The 28,000-nt window shown below is 40.2% G+C and overlaps 1 protein-coding gene across 3 annotated transcripts; it reads left to right on the top strand.

The window, feature by feature from the left end:
• Positions 1–4: 4 nt before the first annotated feature.
• LOC105671704 (myotubularin-related protein DDB_G0290005-like) lies at positions 5–27,950 on the top strand. 3 transcript variants are annotated; one of them, XM_067349180.1, is made up of 6 exons: positions 5–2,589; positions 4,615–6,366; positions 6,760–7,024; positions 10,031–10,341; positions 21,960–22,262; positions 22,692–27,950. In XM_067349180.1, the coding sequence occupies exons 2-6, from the start codon at positions 5,916–5,918 to the stop codon at positions 22,769–22,771; spliced, it is 1,410 nt and encodes a 469-aa protein (XP_067205281.1). In that variant the 5' UTR covers positions 5–2,589; positions 4,615–5,915; the 3' UTR covers positions 22,772–27,950. The 3 variants fall into 3 exon arrangements, with proteins under 3 accessions (XP_067205281.1, XP_067205279.1, XP_067205280.1); XM_067349178.1 differs by lacking the exon at positions 21,960–22,262 and having other exon boundaries at positions 1,836–2,589; XM_067349179.1 differs by lacking the exons at positions 5–2,589; positions 21,960–22,262 and adding an exon at positions 2,596–2,939.
• The last annotated feature ends 50 nt before the right edge of the window (positions 27,951–28,000 follow it).

Raw genomic sequence — 28,000 nt, 5'->3', positions numbered from 1 at the left:
GGCGAATAATTAATGGATCATCTCTGAGTGATATAATTACAGTTTAGTGTTACGTAGTAGACGGTAATTTTAAGCGTTTTGTATCGTCTAAATCGTCTAAAATAATCTCCGATTATATTTAAATATTTATACAAATGTATATGTATACTTCGTGAGCCATTGATTATTTATTAACATGACTGAACTCGTTGTATATTTCCAGTAACAGTCTTGGATTGATGTAGCGCTAACCAAGTATCCAATAACCAAGTTTACTATCTATATTTCCTTAAAAAAGGAAAGGAATGTTTTCTCTCGATCCACTCGCTCGAAACAGATAAAAGTATTCTTGCGAAGTTCACGAACATAAATGCCCATATATCTCTCAAACACCATTGAATGCTAAAAACAATCAGGCTTGTAAAAAGTAACATAAGTAGATATAGATATTTTGTTATACCTTAGCATGATTTTAGCAAATAGTAAAACACATTTATAACTTCTAGAAACATCCATAAAAGAAGCTACATATGAAAAAAAACTGCTCTGCATTCAGAAGTAAAAGATTTAAAAATTGCAAAGAACGTGATGAAAATTTGCTAAAACGATTCGATTTCAAAAAGGACCGTATTTGTTAATCTATGCACGTACACTCTCTTTTTCTTATGCAATTGATGTCCGCGGAACATCTCTGATTTTACCTAGATTCTTCGTCACGTTTCCAGATAACGGCGTACGTGCTAATCGCCTTATCTCTTATCGGTGATTCAAAAATACGCCGGGCGAGAGGGTGGTATAAAGGCTTCGTTAGCGGAACAGTTTTCATTCGGCGGATCGTCTTTAATGAACGTACGAAAAGCTACAAGTCGATCGATAAAATTTATTTCCACCACTTCCGTCATCGAAAATCGTAAATTTTACCACTAGATTTTTATCGCGCGTTTCATGACACAAAATTGTAGCGGGCGAGCCGTATGAAGCTTTATCGCTTATCGCTGCTAGATTTCAACTCGTGCTGTTATTCGACGACAAGCAGTCGTGAAATGTAAGACGCGCGTAGAACTTTCCGTATAGAGAAGACTAGTCTGGAAATTTTGCAAAAGCGAATCCACGAGAGATCGTGTCGAGGACGTTTTAACAATGGCGAGGCCAGCCCGAGGCACTGCCTCCGCACCAACCTAATCAAACTAACCGAGAAGAGCGTCTTACTGCTCGCCACACAATTCGCTTCGGTCAGAGAAAGGGCGCTAATGAAAAGAAAGTAGGGCGAGAGTTCTGGTCCCTCGCGCGATCGTTACTTCGAACGTCATTTTTTATTTTAATCCGCAAATCGATATCGAAATTCGCTCAATCTCGGCGTCTCGTATTAACGGGAGAAATGCGCTGTGTAATATGTTTTGATGCTATTACAATGTGGGATTTTACGTTCGTCTGGTATTGCGATCTATTTTTACAACATAACTGCGCCATTGCAGTAAGCAATAAAATGATTTATATCTCGATAAGTTCAGTTTAACACAGATTATTCTAGCTTTCTCAGCAAAATCGGGTCTTCCACCAATGGTGCGGTGAAATTCACTGTGTTTCACTGTGTTATATACGTCATTCTGTTATAATTAACAATATTTAGTAATTTACTGTACACTAAAAAGCAATTTGCTATTTCCGGAGTAATTAAAGGTTAATAATTACTTTTATTTCCGACATTAACATGCTCGCTGACAGAGTGGTGAGAATGTTATATGCATTAATAAGCTTTAAATTTAAATTAAATTTGTTAAATTTAATTGATTAAAGTAAAATTTATACGAAATTAAATAAGTTAGTAAATTTTTTATCATTTATTTGCAATTTTTGAACATTTTTAATACTCAAACGTTTGCGCTGCAAAAGGTATCAATTCTTTGATACTTTAAGAAAACTTTTCTAGTTAATCTTCTTCTGAACATTTTTATTACGGAGAAACCGCGCAAGACCAATTAGCACAGAAACCCATATTTTAAAGCCATTAAAACTGACACATTTGCATATTGAATAAAACTTGTACGAAGAAGTGAGGAATTTGAAGAGTAAACATCTCGGTTCGTTGGCACCCTTAGAGTCCAGCTTAGAGTCGGGAGAAGGGAGAAGAGTCCGTTGGTGTGACGACGGCGCCGACGTCGGTGATGGTGGTGGTAGATGGTGGTGGTGGTGGCGGCGGCGTCGGTGGGAAGGGGTAGGGCTGAACGCATCCCTGCCAGAGCGACTACCTGCCCGCCGCCAACCCTGTCCGCTCCACGACGCGTCCCCAGTATTCGGGCGATCGCTAGCACCCGCGCACGCGACATCCCTTCATCGGGGGTGCGCGCCGCCGTACTTATATGTGTATGTGTGCGTGTTCGCCGTAAGTGCGGGGCCGCGGCAGCCAGCAACGTGGGGTTAGCGTGACGTAACCCCCGCGTGGCACTCTTAATCGCTCGATCAACCCGCGTGCCCGTGCCGTGAGGGTGTACGGGGGTGCCTAGAAGCGTCACGACCTCTCCGCACGAGACCTAGCCGGACCTCCAGTCAGCATCCGCGAGATGGAGAGTAATGTAGCGTCGCAGTAAATGAGCCGAGGGGGTGCGAGTAGTGAGTAGTACATGAGCGGTATTATTGCGGCAAGCAATAGCGCTCGTGTGTGTTGTGTACATCACAAGTTATTCATATTCGCGTGGCACCAGAGAGAGAGAGATTTGTTACGTTTCGCCTCAGCCTTTGGCTTTCTCTCTTTGCTTATCGCATTTGCTCCATTTCTCTCTTCCCCTTTGGAATCTGTCTCTTTTTTTCGAAGAAACAAAATTTAATCATCAAATGCACTCACGCTCGTGACGTTCTCATTACGTGGTCCGAGCTCCATGTCAGATTGTAATCTGCGATTCTTTCGAATACACAAACATACTCTCAAAAGATTTCTTTCACAGAGAAAAAGCATTCTGAAGGTAAAAGAAAGATTTATTTATGATTGCGATGTCTTGTTTTGTAAAAGTTGTGCATCGTCTTTATATTTTATTTCTCTTCATACTTACGTTCGGCTATCCTCTCGTGTACGTTTTGTTTCGGCGTTTCTTCTCACTTACGAGATACCATGTGTACCTTCGGAATAGTTTTATATCTTCTCTTGTTCCCTGGAGAGATGCGGAAAAGGTTCGTCGGCCGTATTTGGGATTTAAAGGATCGCTCGAAAAAACGAAGGCGACGTAAGCAGATTGGATGCTACGTCACGGTGTGACCCTAGCGAATAAATTAGGACAGTGTTCACAGAGACAGTCGAGGGGTAGTTTAAAGTCATCTCTCTTTCTCACTCGCTCTTTTATACTCGCACTTTCAGATATTTCAACTCGTGATATGGACAAAGTTGTGGAATCGTCGGGTGGCTCAAAGCGCGGGACAGTCCGCACGCAGTCCAATATTCTCGGCATAATCACGCAGTATTGACGGTTTTATGGTTAATCGGTTACCAAAGCGTATCGACTGCGCTAGCTGACCGAGTTGTCCAGCTGCTCTGACGCTGAATAGAGCAATTGAAACTAGAGCAATGATGCTCCAACGAGTTATTTCGCTCGCCCCTATCATTTACCGCTCTTTATGAAAAAAGTTATTCGGTGTATTTTCCACATTTAAATTAGAAGGATGTGCGATAATATATTTTAAGACAATAGAGAATACTCTAAAGAATTTTTAAAAATTTTTATTAAATTGAAAAAGACATGAAGAGAATGGATAGAGTTTTATATTTTCAAGATTGTAATTTCTCTCAGATTAATTTGTAATTACTGATAACGAATATTCTTGATACAGTGAGAGTAATATTTTCTTCAAGCTACAATGTAGAAGGAACAATGTGTATGACATAATTAATAGTGTGCTTTCTCGAAATACGCCGGTAAAATCGAGCTCAGTTATTTATCGGTCGTTAAAAATATTCTTAGAACGCTCTTCGGCAATATTTAAAAGAGAGCGAAAAATTATTAGATTTAAGCTATGTAAGAATCAAAGTTTTATCGGATATAAATTCAAATGTCGGTACAATCTCCCGTCGGTACTTTTCGAATATCAATATCCCATCTCAGAAGCCAATAATTTCGACGATAAAATCTTTCCAAGATTCACAATTTGAATCAAAGAATTCCCGTTTTCGCAATAAGCTCTTATTTTATTCCCTTATCTTGTACAGTTCAGAGATTTCGAGGGGTAAAAATCTCTCGCATTAAGTATTCTCGATTACCCGGGATAATTTCCTCACGAACCCCTCATGCTGTGTTCTAGCCGGGTATAGCTGCGTGTTTCGACCGTCCTTCGCATTGCGCCGCACGCAAGAACGGGGTCATTAGCTACGTAGGTAGTCGGAATGGGTCGAGGGAAGTCGCTCGAGTGGAAGCGAGCATTGTCGGTGTGATTTCGATTTCGAATCGGGAGTACGCGCAGCCAGGCCGGTCGATTTACCATTGCTACTCTAGGTTCTGCATGAGTACAGTGACAGCGTGATGCCTGGAGATCTCAGATCGAACCGGCGATTCGACAATTACACCGCGAGCGCGATTTCGTGTTTGCGAAACGCGGTACGCGAGGATTATATATCGCTGAATAATGCTCAAGTGCGCTGATATTTTAAAGGGTCGAAGGGCTTTGGAGTTTCTCGAGGACTCTTGAAGCGGCAGTAGTCAATCGTGAAATTGATGAGCAATTCGAAACTACTTTCCGCGGTAACTTTATCCGCAAAAAGAATGTGATAGACTGCAATAGATTTCACAATGAGAGACTAAGCGTAATGCAACACTAACGGGCAATATCGGGTTGCGGCTGCGTTTGATGCGGTATAAATCTGCACGAACAGTGGAGAGATCCGGCTGATCATCTCGTAAAGCGGATACTTGCGGAATTCGCGTATGATGGAAAGGCGAGCGCCGGCCAAGCCATTGGAAGAAATTTACGGCAACCGCGGAGAATCATTCGTTTCGTCGAGCACGGCGAATCATCTGATATTTGCTATCAGATAATGTACGGCCATCCTCGATAATGGAGCGATAATCCGATTGAGATTCGCATCGCAAAGCTGACCGTTACAATCGTAAACGGTTTGCTGAACATCGATTGTCCCTGGAAAAAAAAGAAGAAGAAGGAATCCAGACTTCTGAGCACGCACAAACGAGCTAATTGAGCGTGCGATTACATTTGCGGGATTCTTTTAACTCGACGAGTTTGCGGAAAAGCAACGACGGAGATGCAAAAATCGGAATAAACAAAAAGAGTTAACAATATTTTATCTTTCACTTAGTAGTAAGTAAAGAGGATCAAGTCAGATACTGCCGGCACGATGCTCATGTGAGTATCGGGATATTTATGTGAAATGCGCCACACTGTGCTTGCCAAGAAATAGAGGGAGAAAAATCTTTCCCGCTCGCGAAAACGCAGAATCACTTTTGGGCGGAAGAAGAACGCGACGAAAGGCAGTTTCGTCGCAGTCGTCGGTGCAAGAAGCCTCGGCTGCTAATGCGGACGAATTGGCAGGGAACATCGGCGACCGGTTTTTATGCGGCTTGTAACTGTTGCTGTTACGTGGGAAGAAGATCGTTAGCGTCGTCGCCCGGAAATCCCGCGGAAGATTAATGAGCGGTGCGGTCGGTGATTCGGCGTGGCGGCGATAGTGCCCGCATAGGATCCGCGCGCTTCCTCCGATACGGTGGTGACGCAGGTCGGTCGGCTTGATGTTGTCGCGCTTCCTGCAGGAACTGTCGTCAGCGGACAACAGGGCCGCCGTCGCGGAGCAACGGAAGAGCGCGGAAGGCTTGTGATCGTTCCGGCAGCGGGCCGATCGCTCCCGCGCCACAACCGATCGTAGCAGCGGCAGCGGCGCGGCGATCATCACGGTCGCCGCCGATGAGGGTAATGTGACGGCGGCGAGGACAGGTGAAGAGATGACGGTGACGGTGACGCCGTCGACTTCCGACGTCGCCGACAAGGCGGTGTCGACGGACGATGGCGGCAGCGGCGGTATGGAAGTGGCGCGTCTCGAGGCCGTCCTCGCCGCCCTGGTGGAGACGAAGGTGGAGGCGATGAAGGCGTCGTCGACGCTGAGCCGACGTTCCGGCAGCGCACCTGCGAGTCCGCGCCGACCTAGATTGACCTCAACCTCGACGGCCTCCTCCTCGTTGAACCATCACCACCATCATCATCACCATCATCATCACCATCACTCGCAGCAACAAAAACAGCAGCAGCTACAGCAACAGCAACAGCACAATAGAAAGAAGGGCCAGCATCACCAGCAACATCATCGTCACCGTCGCAGACGTCACGATTCCGCGCCCTGCAGCAGTGATTACCTTAACAATGCGACGGATCACACCCAGCATAAATTAACTAACGGTGAGTTAAGAGTTGTTATTGGTTTATTTCGTTTGAATAAATATTAAAGTGAATTTTTTTTTTATTGACAAACGTATAAATATGTCTTTTTAAAAAGAAAAACATTTCATATTTTGACATTTTGACATTTTCCATATTTGAAATATTTATAAAGATGCATTAAATCTCGTTTTTGTACAACCATTTCCAATAAAATTTGAATTGACTGGTTTATTGCGAACGTATTTAAAGGATTATAAATTATTTATACTCGATGAAATTTGAACATATTTTAATAAAAGTAGAACAAAACTTATTTCTTTACGCGTAAAAATAATGGAAATGTTACAGTATAAAATATTAATCCGGAATTTGGTATTCGACATTAATTGTGCTTTTTTGTTTTTTGTTTAGGAAAAGGACGGAGAAGAGCTTCCGAAAGTCCTCGCAGCCCTCGAAAGAAGCGCAGGCATTCGAGGAGCCCAAATGTTCTCCAAGGCGTCGTTCAAGACGTTCACGGCGGCCTCGATTCGCGCTTCGAGCTGCTCGGCATTGACGGCGACCAAGACTTGGCCCTAATAAATTTCGAAAGGGCTAAAGAAGTCCTCGGCGATTCCTGCGAATATTCGCGGCTGCAACTCCGAAGTGCCTGCTACTTTTCCCAAAGCGCAGCTCAATTGTAAGTACTCTATGCATTCAACAACAATAATATTTACTTGAGCTTCGATAGATTTTATAAAAAATAATGTACAATAAGTTTTATTAGAATGTCAAGCTATTTTTTCTATACAAAAAATATGACGAATGTGTTGGTGAAAAGCAAACGAACTTTAAATTTTCATCGAATTTGAATTATTCTCTTACTCAATGCGATTTGTAGAAATTTATAACATCTCAGGAGATCTTCACATGTTTTCTGGCATAGTTCTCTAATTTATGATTTCGTGAAACTTGCTCCTCGCGTGCACGTCAGAAGTAAATTCCCTGTGAGCGTAAACTTTCGCTCGCTGTCTTTTCGTTTACGCGGCTGGTGAGTGTTGCCTTCGTCGACTCGTCCTTCCATATTCACCGGGATTCGATCGGTCGGCCACGAGGGTAGAGATAGAGGGAGGAAGAGAGAGTGAGAGAGAGAGAGAAAGACACGGTTTTGGCGTGAGCGCAGCACACTCCGTGGAACTGGGTCAGCGCAGTGCGTGGTCGCGCGCCTTCGTCACATGCCGCTCTCGGCAAATATGGTTTGGCGGCTGAATCACCTGGGTGACAAAGGACGAGCGTGCCGTTGAAGCGTGTAATGAAACTGCGGCCGTCGGCAGATAGCTTGTGGTGATTAGCGTTCACGGGAAGGCGTCATCGGATTACTACGTCTCATGCTTTTTCATTTTTTTTTTCGATTTTTTTTTGATTTGATGAAACAGTTTCTAAAATTACACGGCAGAACATTCGGCAGATGCGCAATGCTATAGTACAATGCTATAGTACAATGCTATAGCACAAAAAGAGGCAATTTAATTGGTTTATGTTGATTAATTCAGCACTGGTATTACGTGATGAGTTACACAGTTTAGCCTAGAAACTTTTATCAATACGTTTTTGAAATAAATTTTTTCGATCGTACATATTTAACTTATGTCTATTAATTTATATTTATACTCATTTTTTATATTTGTTATACGTATTATATTTTTTATATTTAATTAATTCATATTTTTAATAATGCACGGATGAATGTCATAATTTATTAAAAATTCTGAAAATTTTTTAGTTTTTAAACTCCGTTACGCTGTAGCTCGATATAAATCTAGGACGATGTTACTGTCAGATTTAACGTAATGACAAGAGCGTTCTAGATACACGTGAAAGATTGCGGGATAACGTATCTTGACAGTTATCCGTTGACAAATAAGGCACAGTAGAGCAGAGACGATATTAATCGAAACAGAGTTTTTATGTGTGAGAATAGCTGGCGGAGCGACTGATACAACGTCGACGTTTACTACTTGATACGGTCCGCTTTGATACGGCTAAATCTACTGGTATATCAATTTAATTTTCTCTTTATCGAACATCTTCTCCTTAATTAAATATGCTGTCATAGTGGATAAAAGCTTCCATTTATAAGTCTTTTCACGTTTTCCGATAGCCGGTTATTAATAGACGCATTTTAAATGTACACATTGACAGTGCGCGGAAATTAACTCTGTCGCGTAATTGCGAAAATGACGCAGATGAATATTCATATCGCGGAAGATATTATTTCTCCCGACGAATGTGGGACCGAGTGCGTAAACGACGATAGCACCGCGAATCGACAACGGACCATTGTCCGACCTCACGCCGGCTGTTATCACTGGCTCGAATTTCATCCAGACTCTCCACAATGTCCCGACACCTCGCTTATCGTTTTTCCACTTTTCCGTCCTATTCTAGCAGGCGTTTTCTAAAATTATACCCAGAGAGCACGTGACGGCCTTCGTGTGTGTGACGTAGATAGCGCAACGATTGTTCTTTGTTCAGCTCGATATCGGGGTCTACTTCTCCGTCGGCCGTTGTAGATGTATGTATATCGAATTGCTGGATCGCTTTTCCATGCACGTCGCCGAGCTTGAACGTGTAACAGCGAGAGCAAGTTGAGCAGTTTCGCCGCAAACACGGCACGTCGATTTATCATCGCGCTTTGTTTAATGCTCTACATTTATTTTAATACGTCAGTAAAACTATACATAGCTGCCATGCGTAATTTTTATTTTTTCCGGTATATTTTTATCAATTTTTTACGTAGATTGACGTTCACAACGGTTTCATAATACTATATACACTCAGATCTTTTTAAACTTGAAATAGTCTCATCGGAATAGCATATGCAAGAATAATATCACGTTACGGAAATGCAATTGACTTCCGACAATTTTTGTTCTTTTCTTCTCGTTCGTTGATTGGTCGGTCGAAAATGGGATAACATTTCTAATTCGTCTCGATGGTGAAGGTATGTATACATAACAATGGATTGGCTTTTTACCGTCGTCGGTGAAAAGCCGCATACGGCAAACAACTTCTCGAGTTTCACGAACAATACAGGTACCATGATCGATACTCGTTCATTGCTCATCCTTCTTCCAACCTTCACATTCGGTGCCTTAGACTTGCAAGTGTTGTGTTGTCCGGGATGTATATTAGTGTAAGTTTTAATTAACGACGTTGCTGATAGCTTAGGACACCTTATTCGGCGAAAGGACATGTAATATCGATATATATTGACAGCTTGAGAAGAGAGAGACAGAGATTAACTGATTGCTATTCAATCTCTTCGTTGAAGGCATTTGAATATTTTTACACATGTGGTTTATAACTTTATATTCCCATTCGTGATATTGCTGACTAGATCTGTTAATAGGATTTAAATTAGATTTTTAACGGAGCATGAAATATATAAGCAAAATGTCATTTTTCAATTTAAACGTCAGAGGTAGTTGTATACAGGTCAGATCCATTTTCAAAACTGTATTGATTAACAGCGATGCTTCGATCAAAAATAACAATAGCACGTTGTGGAAACAATAGCTTGATATTACTTGTGCGGTGAATTCAGAACCAATTTTTGCTCACTCGGAAGTTTTTGAGACAACCTTTTCCGCGAAAATAATGGAGGAGAAAGCATCTTTTTTTTTTTGTTTAATCTTTTCAACAGAAAAATTCATTACGACGACGACGACTACGTGGCGTTGAACGTAGCCGACGAGCTGGAGGAGGAGGAGACCCTGAGCGGTCCGGAAAAGGTGGATGAGCCTCAGGGAAGGTATCATCGACCGCGAAGAAAGCGCAAACGTAAACGACGCAAGGTCGACCCCGTCGTCAGCCCGGAAGAGGAGCTCGTCGATCCCGAGGAACTCCCGCCTCGTGCACGATGGACGATCGTCGCAACCGCTTGTCTTCTGCTCGCCATGTCCTTGCTCCTAGTCGGCGTCACACTGCGGATGGCGCCTATAATCGACGATATGGGTAAGCGATTACACAACGACGAACACTCAATCTTTAATCGAGTGGCTATCGAATTTACATTAATTTTATTTGATAATTTTTGTTCATATTCTTACATTTTTATTATTTTCTCTTCCACCACTACGGATAAGCGTGGTTAATAATTATATGCCTTTATTGTTCTTTTGGTTAAAAAAAGAATTTATAAAAAGGATTTTCTGAGAGGTTTAGAAAGCGTTCTGTGCTCGACAAGCGCGAATTTACTCCCCGACGATTTTAGCGCGCGATAAAGCGTGCAATTTATTACGCAGTGTAGACCTTTTTACGGGCGATACGACGTTTGAAAGTTGATGCGTCTGAAAATAGTAGCTAAATAGTCGCACAGATTGCGTGGGAGAAAATCATACCGGATTACCAGCGCTGAAATATGTAATACGGTCTCGGGGGGTAGTAACCTCCGGATCAAGTCGCAACGCATTAATGATTTAATTCGTCTTTAGTATGCAATTTTCGTGTACTAAGGGACCGATATTGTCGTTCCGAGCAGATCCGATTAAGTGCAGCGCCAAGTCCTCATAAACTTAAATTAGATTAATTATCTCGTGATCTCTCATTCAAAATTTTATAGAAAACTGCTTTCTTTGCTATACGCCGTCATTAACTCTCGAAAAAAGATATTATCTCAAATTAATATTTGCACACAACGAGCATTTAAAGCAAACGTTAAGTATGCATATTCTCTCAGAACGATTATTTTACGCGAGTCTGTGAATGCAGCCAAACACCAGTACTTTAAAAAGATTAAAATTCTGCATTTACATAAACGTGTTGTGAGCTAATTTAATTATTTTCAACGATGTATTTTACTACTGATATATCTAATGATTTTATTAGATTAACTTAAGCGACATAAAGTTGGTATCTGATAATTACCAAGTTAATGTCAACGCGATAGGTGGTTTATTCATTATTGTTAGCGGTTTTGCGGTGGACGCCGGTGTTTCCTTCCTGAAAGCCACGCAACCGCATTTCCTCGTGAATTAGGGAGCGAGTCGTTGACAGTTCTCTAAACTGAGACTGCTTTGGCGAGATGAAGACAGAGGGTGCGCGGAGGTTTTCGCCAATTAACCTGGATTACGTGCCGTGACGACGGACGACACTCTGGCTGCGCATCCGAACGCGAGAGTACCTCCGCCTCAGGCTTGTATGCCGTGAGACGTTCACACACACACACAAACGTACACAAATACGAACTCTACGAGCACAAACAAGCCGCATGCAGCGTGCGAGGTCGAGGGCGTTCCGCGACTCTAAATTAAAGGCGCGCGTCTGCGAATCCTCCAGTCAGCCGTCGGATTTCCGTAGCTGAGCCACCTTGAAGCTCGCACTCGTCGCTTTACGGTCGGAAAATCTCGGTCGAAAAATCGCTTTCACGAAGTGTGCATTGTCTCGCGACGACGATCGTGCCGATGAAGAAAGATCAAAATGCTCCCTCGCGATGAATGCGATTCTGATCCCGTCGTTCCGTAAAGCTGCAGTACGATCGGGAATTTTACGTGAAAAATGGAATTAAAGTTTCAGTCAGCTTTCACATTTCCGCCATCCCCATCTCTCGCGCGATGTGAAATTGTTGGAGCGATCTGCGGGAGTTAACATTTCTCATTTCTTCTCGAGAGGAAACAATTTCCTGGACATTCGCGGTCGTGAGGGGTGAGGCAAAAATAAAATTGCACTTTCGCAGAATTGCTGGCGAGAAAAGTAACGCGATTTTAACGCCTCGGGATTCTAAGGTTTGTTAATGGCCGTTAAATTGCTGACACCGCGAATAAAAGAACGTGTCGCATGGTGGATATTAGTCAACGTCAAGACAGAATACTCAATCATTGCTGGATTTTCAATGATTGATGAAGTTGAATTAATCTTGATATCGCCGTTCGTAATTATAAATCTTTGCTGAAAGAATTAAGTTATACAAAAGAAACGGAACACCTTTAATAACACGCAGACAATAAAACAATATTTTTTCCGAGATTTTTCGTTGATTTGGAAATTGAATTTGCTTCTGAAATCTGAAAAAATTCACAATTTTAGTGCCACATTCATTGTAACAATTTTCGTGAGCTTATTCAACATTTTTTTTTTTTTGATTCTAGATAAATATATTAAAATTTACATTTAACTAACTAGCCGTCAGCAATATCCGTTTCCGATAGAATACCGTCAAAATGCGAATGACGTTGTATAAATACACCAACGCACGAAATCAACAAGTCAAAGTCGATATTTCCACTTATACGGTGTCACGCGATGCTTTTATGCTGAGAGATTTTCGCGCACGTCATCATGTGCGGTAGGTCGCTATTGCGGTATTATTGATTTAAGAAGATGAGATCATTAATCTTTCATTCGGCGATTATCACCATCATGAACGTTTGATAATATTCAACATCATTCAGAGCTAATAAACGTCCGGAAATAAACCGTCATAGATTGATCAACATCACGCGTGAGATTATTTTTTCGACGCTTCGAGCATCCATACAGAGTTCGGTGAAGATTGAACTTTGCATATCTCATGCTTTCAAATATGTTTTGAAAATAGCTATTTCGTGCTATTTCGAAATTTTTATTTTATTACAGTGGTTATTTTCTTTCGGGCGAGACGTAAATTTTTAAGAGAGTCTTATGAGCGCAAACTGTCACATTAATCATAAAGATTATTAATCTTTCTGAGGTCCTGTCAACTATACACATACGTAGGTCGTGAACAAGAAAGTTATATCGACTTTCATAAATAATATGAGCGATATTGTATTCTATTTCCGTTGAAAGCAAGTCTACTGTAGATTTTAATCGCTTATAAATGCCATTTATACTTACATATTTTTTTTATATATTTGATTTAGAGTTTTTATATATGATTGATTATTTGTGAACCATCAGTTTAGTTTAATAGATGTGTCGGACGATATTTCGGTTCTAAGCGCAGAATTGTTTGCAAATATGTTTCTCCACATCAATCCCACATCAGATGCGACTTTCCACTTTTATTGTTGAAATCTGCAATTTTAAATATTTCTATTTACGAATATATTCTTTTTATCGGAGTCAAAACTTATACATTTCACAGTTTGAAGAGCGATATCTAAAGTTGATATTTTGTAAGAAGTACATTCTTTCCTAGCGAATAGCAAATTATACTTTCAAATTTGACGGTCTCTGAATTTCTTATTCAGTTCTTTTAAAGTGTTTTATATCCTTATGCATTTCAAACTTAGGATATGCATTTTGTATATAATTACAATCTCTTTTAAGACATTTTACAGGGATATTTATTTTGATCATTGAAAGAGAGTGAATTTAAAGTCAGTTTGTTCAGAATCTCAAAAAACCGCTTAAATTCATGAATTTCAGGAAACGGCAAAAAACGGCTCTTAAATGCTTACAATAGTTGTGACGTATTTGCGGGCTAAATTACCGGGTGCGTGTCGTATTAATCTTAAATTCGTAAGACGCCTTCGCGTCTAAATTTCACAGAAAACGTCCCGTTTCGGCGCTTTACAGCATCGCGTTTACATCGTTATGCGGCGGAATCAGGTCAAGCCTGCATGCGGTTGATTTTCGCCGTTCGATTTTGACGTAGCACGTCATTAAAGGCTACGGATATAGAGCAATCGTCATTGTTGACATTTGGTTACACCCACAACTGTTGCAGTTGATTCATTGCGATCATTTATCTGCCAATAGTGCGCTTGACGCGTGTCGGATTGGGCGATCGATAATTTAGTAGCAGTCCTTAATTACTTCCAGCTGCCAATTGTACGTTAAATCCTTTGAGTCAATGCTCGGACTAAAGTTCATAATCCAGCTTTGTGTATTAATCAAGGTCGAAATCCGATGGATATTATGCTAGCCGAATGCAGTCTGGAGTTAAAATCCGCTTGGAAGTTACATATCGGCGAGTAAATTTTTCATTTTTATTTCTCATACAATTGTAGAGGTATTAGAGTCACGAACGTATCGTTGTAACCTCGGGACGCTAATGCCACATTGTTTTTGCATCGTGCCGTCGCGTAAAATTGCGCTAGGAAATACACGAATTATTTATTTCGTGGTCATGAGGGAAAAAAGGTAAAACGGCGAGAATATCCGCGAGAGCTAAAAATTTTAAAGGGCGCCGCCTACCTGTTTCGCAGGAACATAATACAATACAATGTTGGCCATTATGCTGCTTGCGCATACTGCAATATCGTAAAGCAGTATGTATCGATCTTGTTTAGTTAGGAGATGACATTTACTGCGTAAATTATATGTATCCGGTATTTGCATAATTCTAGGCCATAATTTATGTCGCTACATTGTTTCGTATAAGCACTTATCGCAAATCATCGTAAATGTAAAATACGCATACATTAATACGCTAAAAATATTAACATTGCACTTTGTTGCTTAGAAACTATAATTATTTATTTTCTCGCAGCGAAATATTTTACGGATAATTGTTTCGGATAATTACTACACTACTGAATTAAAGCGCAATTATTATTTAAAACTTAATTATTAATTTGGTATTTTGATTAGAAAATTAAGTGAAAAATAAGTATAAGGTTTTAATGCACATAATTCATCTAGTCATACTTATTCTCTGAAATTTTAGAAAATGAAAAAGAAAGTATAGTTGAATTTACTGATTTAAAAAGTAATTATTTATTTCACAAACAATGAATTTTATTCCATACTAATTTGATTCTCAGCATAATAAATCTCACTCTGCATAATTGATATTTTATTTAGGAAGTGAGGGAAATTCAACACAAATATTATGTATTTGCATTATTATATCGCTGGAAAATCAGATTGGGCTTTTATATCGCGCTTCGATTTGACTTATGGACCTCACAGAAGCGAGAATAAGTCACGAAATAGAATCTCTGAGGCGAGTTTGAATTTTCAAAAGCGTATCGCAATAATGGAGAGCAAATCTGTGAAATCGTTTCGACAGAAAGCTTTAATTTCGTTCACGTTTCAGCAGATTAAAAGTGGTAGGCCGTAAATACTGTCATCGTAGTTTGAAAGCTCTCATGTGCCAGCGTTTTTCCAGCGCGCGTACGGACTCTTTAAATTATTGCGCAAAGCTTGCGTCCAGCATATGAAAATTTCATTTATGAGAAACTAGGTGAGTCTCGCACGTCGCAGTGGCGTTATTAGAATAATGCGATTTGTAAATGCGTCACTCGGCGCATCGGTGTCGACAAGTAGTATAATTTTCCGTTTACGGAATAAAATTTGCATATACACATATACATATACATCCACCATCTTGTTTTGACATTCCGCGCACTTGACGTCATGGAATTTTACTCGGGGTTGATTTTAGAATCAGTCGATTTCTTTGTTTTCTTTCTTATTCATTATTAAGCGAAGAATAAATGATTTCTTAGCTTTTTCAGCCGCTTGTGTAGCATTATTGACTGTTTGACACGGAGCCATTAAACGAATGGAAGTTTCGCAGCTTCCAGACTCAGACGATACTTCACACTTTGCCAGTTTATGATTAATCTTCAATAATCCGAAGCGTGACATGTCGACAGCTCATTGTTTCACTATATTTGCTGAGACTTGTTCGTAAATTAAAGCGAAGACGCGATATGTCATTGTAATGGATACTCTTTCCGTAGTTCATTGCTCCGAGATAATTGAAAGAACAAACCTGTGAGATTTATTGCACGAAACAATAAAGATTTGATTTTTACTTCTGCCGCTGAAATGATGTAGTTGTATAATTTGCGCGAAAGGAATCTTTAATTTTTGTTTTCACTACCTTTTCTTAAGATAGAAGGTTAATAATCGTAAAACGTCAATAAAGAATTTTATTGGCCGTAGAACTACGCGTTAGCGTCAATCGTGATTTTCGATTGTTGCCGAAGTGACGGCAAAACGGCCACTTTTGCGAAATTGCATTCCATGCAGTTGTCGTTAATTTCGACAGCTGAACCGAACTTGAAACTCGTGTCGGGATTAGATTCAATAGCGCTTTCATTCTTCGTAACAGGCCAATAAAGTAAACTACAATTGGCAATACGTCAATACGTACGTCATAAATCTCTAATTGAAAAACAGAAGGAATTAAAAAAATCAATCTTCGAGAGAAAATTTGCAACTGGTTCACATTTCTAGTTAATTTTAGTTAAGTTAATTAGCGCAATTAGTCAATTTTAAATTAAATTAAATAAGCGCGAATATCTGTGAAAAAAAAATCAGTCAGATCAAATTTCGTAAAAAGTAATATCAATTTTTGGTATTTTTATTAAAATAATTCTAATTAAAAAAAGAACATTGTTACATCGATTTTTTAATTTGGAAGCTTAGGCTTACTTTATTCTGTAACTTATAGAGCTTGTTCTTTTGATTTTGATGATATATATATATATAAATCCGATAATTTTAGACCTACTTCTTGTGCTTCTCAGAAGGAAATGCTGACGTCCGACGCGTACAGCCGTCATACTACTTTCCGTCTTGCTCTATTCTCTCGTATTCGCGCAGTAAACTTGATATCTCACGCTCTCATCTTCATTCGGCCGCGCGTAAGCACGAGTTGATGGTCGAGCGAAAGGGCAGTTTCATCTCCTACGATGTTACTTCTCTATTAGATCGTAAATTTGCCATTCCACTGCAGCGGTTAGTTTACTTAGACATTACCGGTTCAAGTTCCGAGCCGCTTTTTCTTATCTTGATCTGCAACGCATTTATCGAGGTCTTGGCAATGTTTGCCGTGCGATAATCAAGATTGTTTGACAGTACACCATTTCTGACAGTACGTAGTCTGTAGTTTATTCAGACTTCAATCTTTGCAGTCAAAGCCTTGAATCGCCTTTAATCACGCTTCCGATGTTGAGACTCAGGAAAACGTGTGCATTCTATGTTCGATGGTTACGTAGATATCCTGGTAGTTTAATAGAATGAATATTTTGAAAGATAGGATTCGAGCTTTGTGCAAATAAACAATGAAAATCGGACTGCGCGCGGATGATTTTGTATCTCGTGTTGATATTTGTTTTCGAAAAAAATACAATGGTTATTTTTTTATCAATATTATTGACATACAATTTGCCATATTATTTATAAAACTTTTTCTTCGAGATAATTATCAAGGAAGAGAAGCTAATAGTGTAGCAATAACGATGATTAGGGTAATGTAGGTCAGGAAATTCAACATTTCGCTTCTCAGCGAATATCCGTATTTTTAAAAGCAATTCTCTCGTAGCATTTTTTTCACAGAGCAGATCGCAATATGCTCGAGCCCCATTTATTCGGGCGGGAATCATTTCTTTCGCGAGTATTCCCGCTCTGGTTCGCAGGCTCCAAATATTAGTTCTCAGTTATTGCAAGGTAGAAAGCCGGCTGAGCTCGGATTATTCGTACGTTTCTCATTTGAAAATTGTAAGAGCTTAAAGTCCACGGAATCGAGGGTCTTGTCTGAATTATATTCACGTCTCTTCATTATTAATTTTTCATTTAAAAAATGTAAATATGAAAAATATTATGTATTGTGCGAGAGATAGTATTAATTTTGTAATTAAAATTGTAATTAAAATTGTATTCACAATTGATAGACGTATTTAATTTTTGAAAGATAAAGGAAAAGCGTCTATGATATTTTAATATTTAAAATCAAGCCTTAAAAGATTTTACCGTTGCATTAAAATTATAATAAAATTATTATGATTTCGCTAATAACTTGCAAATCTCGTTCATTAATTACGTAAAAGCCAAATTGCACATTGATTGATCAAGGATGTGTCAGCACTCGATATAAAATATAATATATATATGATTCTTGGTTGCATTCCGGACAGCCATAAAAATAATCCGCAATTCATCCTCTTTCTATACTGACTCAGCATTTTTATCGTTAAAATCATCCGGAAAAGATTGGCACAGCTTTAAGATTAAATCGACTACGAGTACCAAGTTGACAAAGCAACTATACAAATAATTGTGAATTAACTTTTTAATCTAAAGTTTGAAAAAAGTATTTTTGCTTTGCACCAAAGTAGAGAAAAAAATTGATTAGGCATGAATAGATTTGTTAAAAAAAATTGGTTTAGAACTTGTTATAAGAATTCTATTTATTTTTCAATAAAACATATTTATATCTGAATATTGAAATATTCTGACAGCTTGAAGAAAATTTCGGACTCACAGGAAACCGCATTCATATATTACTGTATTTCAAATATTTTATTAGGTCCGAAATGTTCTGCAAGTGGTCCAAAATATGTAGATCTGACATCGATGGTTGCAAGAGTGTGTAGTTGGAAAATTAATGGAGCACTGCCGCTAATAACTAAACACGGATGCGCAGCATCCGCAGTTCGCGCGACATTGCAAGTGCTTGTATCACCTGTTACGCCTGTCATTTGCTTTTCCGCACTTCTCTAACATCCTGGCTGTTATTACGTTCTCCATACCATTGAGAGTTCGTATATGCTAACATTGGTAACCGACACGGTAGCGCCATCGATTACCGATATTTCGCGTAGCGACAGGAGAAGGCCGATCAATGGGGAAAATGCAGCGCGCGCGAAAGTGCCGGAGCCAATTCTGAACGATTCGTAAAACGCTACATTGCGATCGCGCTGCCATATGGCGCGTAAAGCGTCCACCGGATACGACGAATAAAGCGAAATCGCATTTACGGGCTGAAATGTCCGTCGACCCTCAGGTGATTTATCATACACCGCGAAAACTCTTTCGGGTCGATGCACGTCGATATATCTTTGTCATTCGACCTTGCGGCACACTTTTATCCGATTATACAGTCAATCAACATGGATCGCCCGACCCGAGGACCGTTGTCAGGCGTAACAAAAGGAACTCGTCGATTCCATTTCACTTAGTTTCCGTTTCCGGCTGCCAATTTCCCAAGGCACGACCACGTACGGGTATCGGGAACACGGTAAATTGAATCCGCGATCCCCGTTAAGAGCATTTGGCTTGCCGGATAATGTGCTTGGTCGGCGGTTTCTCGGCTCCGCGATAGATTTCCTTTTTCATGAAAAACGGAGAAAAATGGACGGTTCTGGCCTGTCGATGCCATCGTTATCAGCCACTTTACGAAGAGAGTCCATCAAAGTCACTTCGCGAAGATATTTATCAAAGGATAAGGGACTGATCGGTCGTCTTCGTCGATCGATCGCGTTGTGACGCGATATTAAAATAATTTCAGTCGGCCGCCGTGTGTGTGGGTGGCCGAGTTTTCTAAACATTCGGCCGAGTATATTTATCAGCGTGCATGCACGAAATATGTGTGCGTGCGATCGTATACGCGCGCGGGATTTGCGTACAAGCCGGCGGATTTTGGCCGCGCGGGAAAGACATGGAAAGCGGATCTCTGCGGTCTGCTGGATCCGCCGCTAAAAATACACGTCGCAATAAACTCAAGGGTGACGTCCACCACGCGGATCGACGACGTTTTTAGCCGTCCTTCTTCTTCGAAACTTTTGTTTCTTCTCTTTAACTATCCGCCGTACTCCGAGATTACGTTCCGCAATGTTTACGCCATTACTCGCCACCGTAAATGACCGGATGATTTCATCAACAATGCCTGTATTTACGAAGCGTAAAAATAAGCATCGAAGAGAATACACATTTTCGGCGGCATCTAATGGCAAGCAAGATTATTTGGAAGCTTCTCTTCTCACGACTTTGTTTCCTTAATTGAGTAGTTCGTTATACTTGTTAGCTAAGGCTGTAAAAGTTAGAATTAACACGTGGCTCATTGCGTCAACGTTTGCCTTTCTGGCGGGTTTATTATAATAAGACACCTGCACAACGTAACGTTACGTCAAGGATAATTAATAATAACACCGTGTCTTTAAAGTTCAAAGTCCTTGAGAATCAAGGCCAAGTTACATTATTCTCGCCACACACACACACATTCGCCCTATAACTACGCAATTTAATTAACTCGTTAAAAGATTTAAGAGCCATCTCAACATTTTCGAAATTTTACTTTTACGTTGTTCTGCAATTATTATTTTATTAATAATTTCGTTATTTGCATTGAATTTCACTAAACAGGATATGCTTTAATAAATATTGCTAATTATAAACTAAATTTATTTAACATAAATTATTTTCTAAAAATATATCTAGCAGAACAAATAAAACGAATGTGCTGATAATTATTTTTAAATTTGTGCTACATAAGCTTTTACATAAAATCTTGGATAGAATCTAGATAATACTGAGTAATTTGGTGACAAATATGAGGCATTCTATAAGCTTCTCATGCATGAGAAGCGCTTACGGCGTTCTTGAGAGAATATTCGTACGCTGCTGACGTTCATGGAAGACGATGTGGCCCCTTTGTGCTCGTGTGGTGTCATGGCGGCCATTAAACGCGAAAGCGCATAAGAGAGAGAGAGTGTTCTACCTTGTCGATGGCAAACTTGTGAAAACCGCGGTCGATCTACTTTAATCACTCTTTACAACATGATATAAATAACTTTTCAGTTATTTATCACCCGCTTGCCATAAAAATCTTTTCCCGCCAGCGGTAAAATGCGATCGACGTTTTCGTGAAGGTAATTTATTATTCTGACGAATAATTTTATCTTTGAATTAATAATAGGACTTTATAATAGCGAATCTTCGATTTTGCAATGACAAAGTGATGGATAATGTGACCCTTGAAAGCACGATATGCATCAGCGGATAATACGATGGGACATAGATCGATCATTTTATAAATGTCAGAACTATAATTTCCACGGAAAAATTCGTCCTTCGTTGCGGTTAAATGAACGTGAAAATGTTCGACATCGGAATTCTAATGACGAAAAACAATAACCCAGACAACTTCTTGGCGCGTTTGCAAGACCATTAATTCGCCATGAACATTAATCATCGGGACGATCAAAATCGACGATCGAGCGTCGCGTCGTGCGAGAGGATAATTCTTTACGTGGATGACTTCTCGACGGCAACCAGCCAGGACTTGCCGCCGAGATTGTATAACCGCGCCGAAGATATTTACGCATTGTCCGTCGGGTCGGACGGTCCGCGGATGGGTCATCGTTCAAGTTTGTATCCACCCAATCCCGATAGTTTGGTTTTCCAGCTGGGCGATCTTTATCCTTTGAACTCCGCCGAGAGATCGCCTTCTTCTAATTTGCTCTGCTCTCAGACGAGCACGCCGAGACGCTCCAGATGTAATTTAGACGTCGATCAGCGGTCCAGCAGACGCTCAAGTATCACGAGTCACTCGAGAACAAACAGCTGCAGTAGACCGACTCCTTTAGGTAGGATATAATTGGAATCCGGGATAAATTACGGGAGAAAATTTTCTATTTTTTTAATCAATTACAAAGGAATAGAATTAATTTTGAATAAATAACGTAATCATATTGTTTATGATATATATATTTTTCTTTTTTACGATATTAAAATATAATTCGATAAAGTATTTACCCTTTACGACTGTGTGACGTCATTGCTCGAATGCAAGATATATAGGGTATATCGCATTTAGCCCGAGCATCCAAAAGCGATTATCGCTTCTATTGATCAACTTCTGTGGGCGTGAGAAAGACGCTTTAACATTAATACGTGACGATGACGTGAAACTTCAGGGGATGATAGAAGAGCGAGTGTTAGCAAGAAAACCAGGCCACGCAGAGCGAGTACCGCGGCCCCTCGAAAGGATTCCGTGCGTCCTACAAAGGCAGAAGTCAAACAGGCGCAGAAGATAATAGAAGACACCCGCGAACTCGAGCAAGCGAGGCGTCACCGGCGCATCGCCATGATCGTTCTCGGCACCTTTATCTTCCTTCTGACGGCCTCGGTGCTGGTGGTGGTTGTCACATTGACGCACAGCACCTTCCTGAGTCCTGCGACAGGCTCGAAGGAGCTGGCCGAGCACAGAGCGCATTCATGTAAATCGTGATTTTTCCAAAATTTTAGCTACTAACTCTGAACTATAGAATATACACGCTCTTATATTAGAATATAAAAGCTTTTGTAGAATTTAAATTTTTTAACTTTTATTTAAAACTCACCGCGAATTTTTCATCATCATCGTTTTAACTTTTTTTTGTAGTTAATTTATGTTGTATATTTAATTTTTACTTTTTTATTAAACGATAACGTTTATAGGAATAATTTAAGCTTTACGCCGCTTCTCATTTACGGGCGGTAAAGTTAGCCGCGTCATTGAAGTTAAGAAAAATCTGTTTCGAAGAAGCGGCAGGAAAGTGGCATAAATTTACACTCGCTCCATTACACGTGTTGCCATTATATTATACTTCTCTACGGAGATACTTCCAAGTTGCGCACTTCACTCACTGCAGCTCTTATCATTTCAGTACGGAAGGAGAACGAGGAGCTGCTGAATTCCCTGAACAGTAACATTTTCGTGCCCGAGAACGTCACGGCGTCACCTTAAGCGGAGTGATCTTTCCGAACGGAAGGGCATCGCTCGTTCGTCGTTCTCGATTCGCTTCAGTCACGTGACACGAGGTCTCGTGTCGTCCTTACCTCACGAAGCGAACAAGATGAACACGGCGGTTTTGCGATGGCGGACGTCATATGAATCCACGTCGGCGTCATTGTGTTTTGTACGAAACGCGAGACATCCGGGCGATTCAGGGGAGAAATTTCGAGACAATGATGAGAAAAAGAAAAAGGCGGCTCTGGTATCTGTCGTCTCCGATAAATCTTGGGTCGGCGGATCGGATGTTAATTAGGTATCGCAGTTTTAACACGACGCGTCAAAATCGCGTCCTTGTATACGACGCTGCGGAAATGTTGTTGCGACGAGGCCGCGGGAAATCCGATCGCAACGTTCGACACGCCATGTTGCGTCGCTGGTTGTATTGTTGCCGCGTTCGGAAACGTCGCGTTGATACATACATATATATATATATATGTGTATATATATGTATATATATATATATATATCTTGTATCGATGCAGACTAGATGTCCTCGATTCCAGCCAGCTTCGCCCAATAATAAAAGCTCACTTCAATGAGAAGCATCCAAAAAAATGTTCAATCTGAATTTAATAATTAGAGGAGCTTATAGCCAAATTAAAACATTTGTCAGTAAAATTTTTATTAGATTAATGCACTTTACGCCGAAAATTGAAAAATTCTAATGAAACCGCGACAATCGTGTGTCATTGAACGATTGTCTAGTATTACCGCAGCATACGTAATCTGTCATGATAAAACGCGCATCTATGCCAAGTGATTAGGAGTGCCTATTCTGCGTTGAAACGAGTCTTTAATTCTTTAGGCGCGAGATCACGATCTTTGACGAGAGCTCGCGCAATTTGTTGCGGAATTCAATCCGACGTTAGGTCGCACACCGAATGCCAACAACGAAGGAGCGTTTTAGAAGTGACACAGGTGAGATGGCGCGGTGCCACGGACGTGGCATCCGGCCGTCCGTCTGTCGGCCGCGAAGGAATCGGCGTGTGTGCATGAGGCCTCTCGTCTATTCACTTCCTCGGGTACGAGTGGACGTACGTGGCCCGAATCGGGCATGCATGAGTATCGATCCGCGTCATCAGTACGCGAATATGAAGTTTACACGCTGTTGAGAAATCGTGTCGCCAGACAAAGTCGACGTGTAAAGGGATATATAGCTTTCTTGGTGCTTTTTTACATGTCTTCCAGGACGAGAAAGAACGAGTTCGATGAACGAGGACTTTTAGCCGCCGATTCCTCGCGCTGACGACAGGCTGGCAGCGTTTTCATGTAGAAAATTGTATATAAGAGGACTCGTTATTAACAATTGTTTGTAGTTACAAAGTCGAGAGAGTAGTCGAGATAAGGGCCGAATTGTTGTTGTCAAAAGATGAACGGTCGTAGAAGAAACGCTCGTCGAAATCGTGCGATACAGAGAGAAAAAAAGGAAAGAGGAAACGGAGCACATTTGTGATCGGTTATCCAAGTATGCGTACGCATGTGTGCGTAAATTGTTGTACGTGTAAGGAACACGTGTGGAAGTTTTTCGCGTGCTATTCGCACGAAACGGCCAAAGTATTTTTATTCGCTTCACTTCGCTGCTCTCAGTGCAATTTCCCATTTCGCTTTGTGACTAATTGCTTAAAAGTTTTATCGGACGTTTTTCGTCGCGATGATGGTGATTCAGCAGGAACTTTTTCCGATACATTTATTTTGTAAGCCCTCTCCGCGAACGTGGAAAATATTGTTTGCCGGCATAACTCGGGCTTATGAATTGCGTGCTTCGCAATTAAGCAATGTCGATAATTCCGTTGGCGACACGCTGTTCTGTATTTTTACAAAAATTTCTTAAATAATAACCATTAATTTTACGAGGACGTTATTGCTGCTTATAGTCAGAAAGCTTTGCACTGTTATATCGTATATTTCATTTTCCTCGCTTTGCTTGCGACTAAAAGTTGATTTTAATTTGATATGGTAGATCGAATTTGGTATCAAGATCTTTGAAATAAATTACATTCGTGACAGCAAATATATTCCATTCAGTGATATACTGATAAAATAAAATATAGGGCTTGATATATGGACATGGTTTGATAGAATCGGCTTGCGCTGAATAATAATGTTTGACGACAAAATCTCCTGTGGTACGATAATGTCGACATCATTTAAGAAAAAGTCCGTAAGAATTTCATGAAGATCGCATTTGTTTGTTTAGAAAAGTTTTTATTGCGTGATACTCGACAAATTACATCATTTAGATCGAGCATTTTTCTTTCAGAACAGTGGCATTTATTACATTTTTTTCTGAAACGCAAAGTATTGGAATACAGTTCCCTTTATGCATTATTTTTTATGTTCTTTTTCCCCGCGTTTTTGTTATTTTTATTATACAAATATATACAAAATTATACGAATGCAGTGAATAGTATTCTCTAAAGTAATTTTAAGTACTGTATTCGAGAATTTCGGTCGTAATTTCGGATTTTCGTGAGTGTTCACTAGCAATCGCTGCAGTTAACGCAGAGGAAAACTTTTCTATGTGAGGTGATGTGCGATAGCGTCTATAAATACTATCGGAGTTTACACCCGCATATATATAGCGACTAGTCCCTAATGTCGTTTCCGCGACGTAAAGTATACGACGTGGAATATCGAGCGCTTAAAAAAAAAGCAAGGCGGAGAATTTTTGATTACTTGTTACCGGACTCATACGTAAACGATGAGTGTAAAGCTATACACCTTCGAAGCGGTCGTATGATTGATCGACCAGTGAGGAGCGACAGGAACTTTTCTTCCTTTTTCGACCAATCTCTTTCACTCATCGATTTCTCTGTCCTCTATGCCAAATTAACGCACGTTTGCGTTGCTCCGTTTCGCGTTGTCTATTCTAAAACAACCGTCCTGAGTATTATGTTTCACTATAAAAATTTCCGCGCCGATCGCGCTTTGATATATTTTGCTTTGCCTATACGAACGACGTAGGACCGACGATGCAAGATCGATCGACTGATCGCACGTTAGATGACTATTTTATTGTCGAAAAAAAAAAAAAACAGAAGGAGACGATCAGTTTGATAAATTCGCGTCGCACAATCAATCGGCATACGTAATCGCCGATCTCTCGCGATATGCATTATATAAGAACGTATGTAAGTTAACGAATAATCGGTCTTCTGAGCGAATACATCGGGCTTTTTTGTAGGTAAAATCGGCGTAGGAGATTGTAAGTGAAAGAAGTACAGCCGATTTTGCTGATCAGTTTGTTAACATTATAGCGATTCACGGCTGTAAATCTTTCATTTAAATATTTCGGCCATAGTAGTTCTTAGCCGCCGACCGACTCGGCGACGGAAAACGCAATAATTCGCTGTGTTATATGAGGCGCTTTTCTATAAAAGATATTTCCCTTTTCTACCTCTAATTACTAACTTCTAGGGCCACTCGTAGAAAATATTGTATAGCGTACGATATTTTTTTTTTTTCACCACGTTCTTCTCTCTCACGACGAGCTTTCACTTCCGTCTTCGTTTTCGCGTACGCTTGGAGATCACTTGGCCTAACGCGAGGGGGCTCGTTTATGTCTAATAAGCGAGCTAATAAATAGTTTAGTGACCGCGCGCTCGTGGCTTCCTGGATAGTTTCGAAAGGATCCCACGAGGGCACGTCGAGTTCGACGAGTGTTCGAGCATACTTAGTGACGTTAGAAGCTTCGCACGAGAATAAACTATGAGCAAAAAATAAAAAAAAAAAAAGATACTTGCGCTGGTCGCGTCTTTATTTCTTACGACACTATGATACCACCGAAAATGCAATCGCGCCGATTTGGCATCGCGCGCGACGATCAATGACGACGCTTCTCTTTTGTCAAGATTAAACTTAAAACTTAAGCTCACAGATACGAAAATGCGTGTGCCAAACCTGTGCGTGTGTACAATGGTGTGCACTCGAGTTTCTTTCGACAATCATAGTGCCGGTGTGAGTACGATCGCTTGTGTGTGAGTTTTTACGGGAGATAAACGAGCATTTTTTCCCTCTTCGAGAGCACGGCGTGGATCGTTGCGCGAGCGACAAGCTCAACTCAGGAATACAAGCAGATTGTTCTCCGATCATCGATCGTCGAGAATTGTCGAGCAAAGTGTCTCTCGTGTCTCGCATCGTTTCGATATTATCTTCTTATTTTGCAGCTTCGATATCCCGCTGGCGGTGCAATGTAGCTAGCAGAAAAACGAAAGCGGCGTTTGTCGCGAACAATTTCAAGCACCGATAAAATGCTCAAAATATTAGCTTTTAAAAGCCTGGAAACTTAGATATTTCTCGATGCAAACATATTTTGTGTAAGAGAGATGTAACTCAATATATATCAAACTATTTAGAGAAGAGATAAACCGATTTAAAAAATCGATTGGCTTGGAATATATATAGGTATATTTTTTAAATGCTTTCACGTGACTAGACATATGAATGGACGACAATATGCGAATTTATTGCCGACAATTTAAAATTGCAAACAAAAATTCACATTTCTATATTTTTTTAGGAAGATTTTTTTATTTCTATTTTTAGGAGTTTATCTTTCTATTTTTAAAATTCTCTAATTATTAAATGCACACAGTGGGGCTAAGCGAATTCCAAAACGGTCATTTTTCCTCATTTTTCCCATGAGACGAGGCGAATGATAATCCCTTTGTCTCAAAAGACAATGCATATTAAATAAGGAATTCTACGCGGTCTGGACACAACCGTAGACTATGCAAATAAATCCACAGCATTTTTTTTTTTTTTTTCAGAAAAAAATTGGGCGACGCGCGTAACATTGAATAATAAGCAGGATAAAAAGCTACATGTAACTTTCATCTTGTCGCTCTCGTACGCGAGGCACGCGTGTTTTATTCAAGGAACAGAGTCACGCGAGTGGCGTATTCCAGGCACACTGAGAGATATTTTACGCCAGGGATTGCGTAGCAGTAATAATAATCTCGACCACGAGGTGTGTATCATAGCAAGGCGTTGTGAGATATGTTAAAATAGATGAAATATTATAATAAAAAAAATTTATGTTTCTATATTGTAATAAAACGTTTATGTATAACAAGGTTATTATAATGCAAAGAAGGAGAAGAAAGAAAATATACATACTAGTTGTACGGTTTGCGACGGCGTCTTTACTGACTTCCCACCGATCGCGCTGCCTTCCCGAAA

The sequence above is a fragment of the Linepithema humile genome, chromosome 2, assembly GCF_040581485.1.
Source record: "Linepithema humile isolate Giens D197 chromosome 2, Lhum_UNIL_v1.0, whole genome shotgun sequence".
NCBI lineage: Eukaryota > Metazoa > Arthropoda > Insecta > Hymenoptera > Formicidae > Linepithema > Linepithema humile.
Note: the sequence above shows the minus strand (reverse complement) of the source record. Positions and strands in the feature narration are given on the sequence as shown.